This window comes from Triticum dicoccoides, chromosome 6A (assembly GCF_002162155.2).
Source record: "Triticum dicoccoides isolate Atlit2015 ecotype Zavitan chromosome 6A, WEW_v2.0, whole genome shotgun sequence".
Classification (NCBI taxonomy): Eukaryota; Viridiplantae; Streptophyta; class Magnoliopsida; order Poales; family Poaceae; genus Triticum; species Triticum dicoccoides.
In genome coordinates this window covers 189,453,234-189,460,290 of record NC_041390.1, presented here as the reverse complement: position 1 = coordinate 189,460,290, position 7,057 = coordinate 189,453,234, and the positions used below count along the sequence as shown (strand labels likewise).

General features: G+C 45.2%; 1 protein-coding gene across 1 annotated transcript; it reads left to right on the top strand.

The window, feature by feature from the left end:
- Window positions 1-3,546: 3,546 nt before the first annotated feature.
- On the top strand, window positions 3,547-4,927 carry LOC119315791 (GDSL esterase/lipase At2g04570-like). The gene is made up of 2 exons (XM_037590274.1): window positions 3,547-3,993; window positions 4,070-4,927. Exons 1-2 carry the CDS (start codon window positions 3,547-3,549, stop codon window positions 4,754-4,756), a joined length of 1,134 nt encoding a protein of 377 aa, XP_037446171.1. The 3' UTR covers window positions 4,757-4,927.
- Window positions 4,928-7,057: the final 2,130 nt, after the last annotated feature.

Here is a 7,057-nt window from a genome sequence, read left to right as displayed (position 1 = left end):
AAGCTGTATGTAGCGAGATGGATTCCATCTTAGCTAACGGTACCTGGGAGATCACTGACCGTCCTTATGGGTGCAAACCTGTAGGATGTAAGTGGGTGTTCAAGAAGAAGCTTAGACCTGATGGTACGATTGAAAAGTACAAGGCACGGCTTGTGGCCAAGGGTTATACCCAGAAAGAAGGTGAAGACTTCTTTGATACTTACTCACCCGTGGCTAGACTGACCATAATTCGGGTGCTACTATCATTGGCTGCCTCACATGGTCTTCTCGTTCATCAAATGGACGTTAAGACGGCTTTCCTCAATGGAGAGTTGAAGGAGAAAATTTACATGGATCAGCCAGATGGTTTTGTAGTACCTGGTCAAGAAGGAAAGGTGTACAAGTTATTAAAGTCTTTATATGGCCTTAAACAAACTCCTAAGGAGTGGCATGAGAAGTTCGAAAGAACATTAACTGCTGGCGGCTTTGTAGTAAACGATGGTGACAAGTGCGTGTACTATCGCTATGGTGGGGGCGAAGGAGTTATTCTTTGTCTGTATGTCGACGACATATTGATCTTTGGAACCAAACTTGATTTAATCAAGGAGGTTAAGGATTTCTTATCTTGTTGTTTTGAGATGAAGGATCTAGGAGTAGCTGATGTTATCTTAAACATCAAGCTGTTGAGAGATGAGAATGGTGGGATCACACTGCTTCAGTCTCATTATGTGGAAAAGGTCTTGAGTCATTTTGGGTATAGCGACTGCACGCCTTCTCCAACTCCATATGATGCTAGTGTGTTGCTTCGAAAGAATCGACGGATTGCTAGAGATCAACTTATTGGCTCGCTTATGTATTTGGCGAGTGCCACGAGGCCTGACATCTCTTTTGCTGTGAGCAAGCTGAGTCGGTTTGTGTCAAAACCGGGAGATGATCATTGGCATGCGCTTGAGAGAGTTATGCGCTATTTGAAAGACACCGCGAGCTATGAGATTCACTACACCGGGTATCCAAGGGTATTGGAGGGTTATAGTGACTCAAACTGGATATCTGATGCTGATGAGATTAAGGCCACAAGTGGTTATGTTTTTACACTTGCTGGTGGCGCTGTTTCCTGGAAGTCTTGCAAGCAGACCATCTTAACGAGGTCAACTATGGAAGCAGAACTCACAGCATTAGACACTGCCACTGTTGAAGCAGAGTGGCTTCGTGAACTCTTGATGGACTTACCTATGGTTGAAAAACCAATACCCCCTATCCTGATGAACTATGAGTCATTAATTAATAATTAACGGACGCGTTAATTACTGAACCGTTTTTGATTCTTTTGGATCGTGACGACTCGGACGTGGGGTTTACTCCCACGACCTACCCGGCCCGCACTATATAGTCAGGCAGACGTCTACCCTAGCCGCCGCCGCTTCGTATGGTTTCTCACCACCGTTCCAGATCATTGCGCTGCCAAGTAAGTCTTCTCCATCCCTCCTTCCGGTGTGCACCGCGAGAAGGGACAGCAGGCCTCCGGAACCCCGCCTCTCGTGATCCCGTACGGGAGAGGGGCGATCAGGTTTTTGGGGAGCGCACTCGCGCGACTACCGGCAGCGACGACTTCTTCCACGACCTCGGCAACCTCGTCCTCGACGACATGGGCGACAACGTCAACGCTGGCGGTGCTGCACCCGCTGCATCGTATGTGATTCTATCCTTCCTGTTCGAGATCGTGGTAGAATTCATGCTTCTAGTATGTGCCCTAGATGTGATATGTTCATCTGCTATGCTAGTTCGCATGATTAGTTTAATCTCTGCTGCTGTGGTCATGATTTATCTTCTATTTATTCGGATTAAATCTCGCACTAATTTGCTCATATTTCCAATAGTCGAATGGAGCATAAGTCATGGAGTAAACTATGAAAAGTGAAATGTGCCATCAAAGGTCAAGGTTTTCCTCTCGCAGTTAGCACAATGTTCATTACCTACAACTGATGTGGTGCATCACAGAAACATGTCCATTACTTTTTGCTGTGCGATCTGTGGGAGGGAGGATTTTTGGATGCATTCATTAATATTATGCACTATGGCACGTTGTGCGTGGGCTTTATCTGATTCAGAGCTTATTGATCACATGCTGTCCTTAGCGGAACCTGATGTGAGAAACAGGATTTTCTCTATGATGGAATTTTTAACACATGTGGAATTCACCAAACGGATGTAACTCTACGAGCAATCTGGTCAGTGTGTCGTAAATTGATTCATGAAGACGAACACTAAAGGTCCAATGTCTACAGACATGTTCATCACGAGATTTCTATCAGATCTTGAGCTTGCAAACCCTGTGAAAAATCAGGCACCAACTAGGATCATGCATGCAACTCAGGTGAGAGCTTGGATTTCACCTCCTTGTGGCATTGTAAAAGTTAACGTCGATGGTGCAGTGAGCAGAAGTAGAAAGACAAGGTCGGTCAATGCAGTTTGCCGTGAAGGTACGATAGTTTATTTAAGTTCTTCTGCTTTGGTCCTTTTTTGGGATGGTTGAGCCGGCTACTCTTGAAGCTTTGGCTTGTCGTGAATTACTTGCCTGGCAAAACACCTCATGCTTCAGCGGATAAAGATCGCTTCGGATTGTAAGTCAGTTACTGATATCAACAAAGATACTGTAGGACCCATTAGTTCAGTGGTCATGGTGATCAACAGGACGATGATTGCTTTTGAGACCTGATCCTTTGCTCATGAAGGGCGTCTCTCCAATATGGAGGCGCACAATTTAGCGAAACATGGTTTGAACTTTGAACTTGTAAGAGGGTCGCCACCTGTGGCTTATTAACTCGCATGATGCAAATGTGATTTCTGTAAACCAGATGATTGATCAATAAAAGCATGTTTTCTGTAAAAAAAAATAGAAAAGCCCGACCCCAACACAAAGATTTGAATTCACGGAATGTTCACATGGAGAGCTCTCTCCAATCATAATTAGAACCACATCCAGAGTTACGGAATGTTTAACCAACATAAATAGCGAGCTCTCTCCAACCAATCATGACCCTACTTGAACATGATCTATCCTATTCTTTTTTTTTCGGTTTATAAGGCTTATCTCAACTTTTTTGTTTTTTCAATTTAAAGGGCTCATCTCCATCTTATTTTTAGTTTTCAATGCGCATTAAATCTTTGCATGCAAGAATTAAAAAGGAACACACCAATGCATGCAATGTTCCTACTCATCTAGTGGCCAAGCATGCATGCAATGTAATTAATCCAAATTAATGCATGAGTTTAATTGAGGTAGTTTTGTAAAGTATGGGATACATTCCTCCACTCACAAAATGCCTTGGTTGATGAGATTTGAGATTTAAGCCCTATAAACCGGAAGGGAGAGATTATAGCATCGTGACGCTGCATCCTGACAGGCTCCATTTTTCACTTCCACGTATTATTTTTTTGCGGGGATTTCCACTTTTTTTTGCCCGGTAAAACAGACAAATGGAAGCTTCGATGCGTTAAACTAGCAGCAGTTGTGACTCGGAGCATAGCTCAGTCTCCAGTAGCTCGCCCACTGCGAGAAAGGCACAAATGGCCATCGATGAAAAGGCCACGAATCTGCAGGGGAAGAATCCGCAACGAAAATATATGTGGTACACAAACATGTCCATGCGACGTTATGCGCCTATCATCGTCCTGCAGCTGTGCATCCTCTCGGGCGAGCCGGTGGCGGCCAAGGTCCCGGCGCTCCTCGTGTTCGGCGACTCCACCGTCGACACGGGAAACAACAACTACATCTCCACGGTCGTCAGGAGCGACTTCGCGCCCTACGGCCGCGACCTCCGTCTGGGCAATGGCCAACCCACTGGCCGCTTCTCCAACGGCCGTCTCACCGTGGACTTCATCTCCGAGGCGTTCGGCCTGCCGCCGCTGGTGCCGCCCTACCTCGACCCGAGCGCCAACATGAGCAGCCTCGCCTCAGGCGCATGCTTCGCCTCCGCCGGCGCCGGATACGACAACGCCACGTCTGATCTTATGGTAAGCCATTGCCAAGAGGACCGTAATTAAGCATTCGTATATGCTCTTGGCTCACGTGAAGTCGTGAAACTTGCAGTCCGTGCTCACGATTTGGAAGGAACTGGATTACTTCAAGGAGTACGCGGCCAAGCTGAGGAGCTTCCAGGGAGAAGAGAAGGCGCAGGAGACGCTCACGGAGGCGCTCTACCTCGTCAGCATGGGCACCAACGACTTCCTGGAGAACTACTACGCCGTGCCACACGGACACGGTAACGCGGCCAAGTACCCCACGGCGGCGGCGTACGGCGGCTACGTGCTCGGCGTCGCGGAGTCGTTCGTGCGCGCGCTGCACGCGCTCGGCGCGCGCAAGGTCGACCTAAACGGGATGCCGCCCATGGGCTGCCTCCCGATGGAGCGCACCTTGGGCGGCGCGTGCACCGAGGAGTACAACGCCGTCGCGGAGGACTACAACGCCGGCCTCCGCGCGGTGATCGACCGGCTCAATGGCGAGCTGGGCGGCGCGAGGATCGTCTACGGCGACGTGTACGGCCCCGTCAGCGACGCGCTCGCGCACCCCGCGGCGTACGGGCTGGAGAACGTGGAGGTCGGGTGCTGCGGCGCCACGTGGCGGTTCGAGATGGGGTACCTGTGCAACGCGCGGACCCCACTGACGTGCGCGGACGCCGGCAAGTTCGCCTTCTGGGACGCCATCCACCCCACGGAGCGCCTCCACCGCGCCCTCGCCGACGCCAAGATGAACACCACGCTCCACGTCTTCCTATGATTCGTCCGTCTGCTGTTGTGTGCTCGCAGCAAATCGAATCATCAAATGTGATCGTTCTTTTATGCGGTCGGTCTTAATTTAAGTGTGCGTGTGCCAACAGGGCAACGTATCAGCTATCAAGGTGAAAAAACACATATTTGTTTCTCTTCTCTACTACTAATAAAAGAGCAAACATGAACTTTTTTAAACACACCACACAAAACGTACACGGATCCATTATCATCGTATGATTAGGCCAATTAAACTTAATCTAACTGTTGTCCTTAATTTAATCCATTTTCTTTGTGTACTTAATAATTTACATTGACTGACCTTGTTTCACCGTAGAGAAAAATATGAAACTTCACGTCTGATCAATTAGGAAACTATAACCACGATCATATCTTATTAGGAAACTAATACACGATCGCATTTTATTAGAAAACTAATTACAATCTCATTATATTAGGAAACAGATTGACACGTCCATCACCTCAACCTTCTGGATCCCGATCCCATCTCTTCCAAGAAAATTCACCACCACCGGCCTCCACTCGGCATGGCGACGAGGAGCCAACCAGAAACTGTCATGCATACTGTGTGTTTAATATTCGACCAGAAACTACATCGAACTACTAGGATACCCTGTTTATCTATTTTCTCAATAATATACGTTTGTTCATTTTGGCACATGTTCATCTCTACTACTAATAAAAGAGTAAACATGAACTTTTTTAAACACACCACACAAAACGTACACGGATCTATTGTCACCGTATGATTAGGCCCACTAAACTCAATCTAATCTCTACTACTAATAAAAGAGCAAACATGAACTTTTTTAAACACACCACACAAAACGTACACGGATCCATTATCACCGTATGATTAGGCCCACTAAACTCAATCTAACTGCATTTCTTAATCTAATCCATTCTCTTTGTGTACTTAACAATTTACATTGACTGACCGTGCTTCACCGTAGAGAAAAATATGAAACTCCACGTCTGATCAATTAGGAAACTATAATCACGATCATGTCTTATTAGGAAACTAATCACGATCGCATTTTATTAGAAAACTAATCACAATCTCATTATATTAGGAAACAGATTGACACGTCCATCACCTCAACCTTCTGGATTCCGATCCCATCTCTCCCAAGAAAATTCACCACCACCGGCCTCCACTCGGCATGGCGACGAGGAGCCGACCAGAAACTGTCATGCATACTGTGTGTTTAATATCCGACTAGAAACTACATCGAACTACTAGGATGCCCTGTTTATCTATTTTCTTAATAATATACGTTTGTTCATTTTGGCACATGTTCATCTCCACTACTAATAAAAGAGTAAACATGAACTTTTTTAAACACACCACACAAAACGTACACGGATCCATTGTCACCGTATGATTAGGCCTACTAAACTCAATCTAACTGCTGTCCTTAATCTAATCCATTCTTTTTGTGTATTTAACAATTTACATTGACTGACCGTGCTTCACCGTAGAGAAAAATATGAAACTCCACGTCTGATCAATTAGGAAACTATAATCACGATCATGTCTTATTAGAAAACTAATCACAATCGCATTTTATTAGAAAACTAATCACAATCTCATTATATTAGGAAACAGATTGACACGTCCATCACCTCAACCTTCTGGATCCCGATCCCATCTCTCCCAAGAAAATTCACCACCACCGGCCTCCACTCGGCATGACGACGAGGAGCCGACCAGAAACTGTCATGCATACTGTGTGTTTAATATCCGACCAAAAACTACATCGAACTACTAGGATGCCTTGTTTATCTATTTTCTCAATAATATATGTTTGTTCATTTTGGCACATGTTCACTACAAAATGTGACTGCGATGGAAGAGGCGCTCCTGCAAACTTTGCTTCATGTACCTGTTCATTTTGATTTGTTATGTTGCTTGTAAGACAACTGCCCATCCAACATTTTACGGTTCCTTGTGAACTTACAAGGTGTTCCTGAAATTTCTCTAAACATTGTGCCGACTTGTATACTTCAAAATAAGCTTTCTGTGCATTATTGACCAGAGTGTGCTACCTTTATATCTCCAGTGTTTCTTCACAAATGTCGTTTACGTGTGTCATCAACGCATTCTTTGTTTTTTCTTAATTTGTAACATCTGTACTGCTGGAGTTGATTTATTTTAATTTGTTACATTTGGAACTCCTTTCACTTCAAAAATGGGTTGGATGGTCTAAATTGTAGGATGTGAGTTTTTTGTTCACATGAACAATCTAAATAAATATGTTTTTGAATATTCTTCTATGTATAAATACTT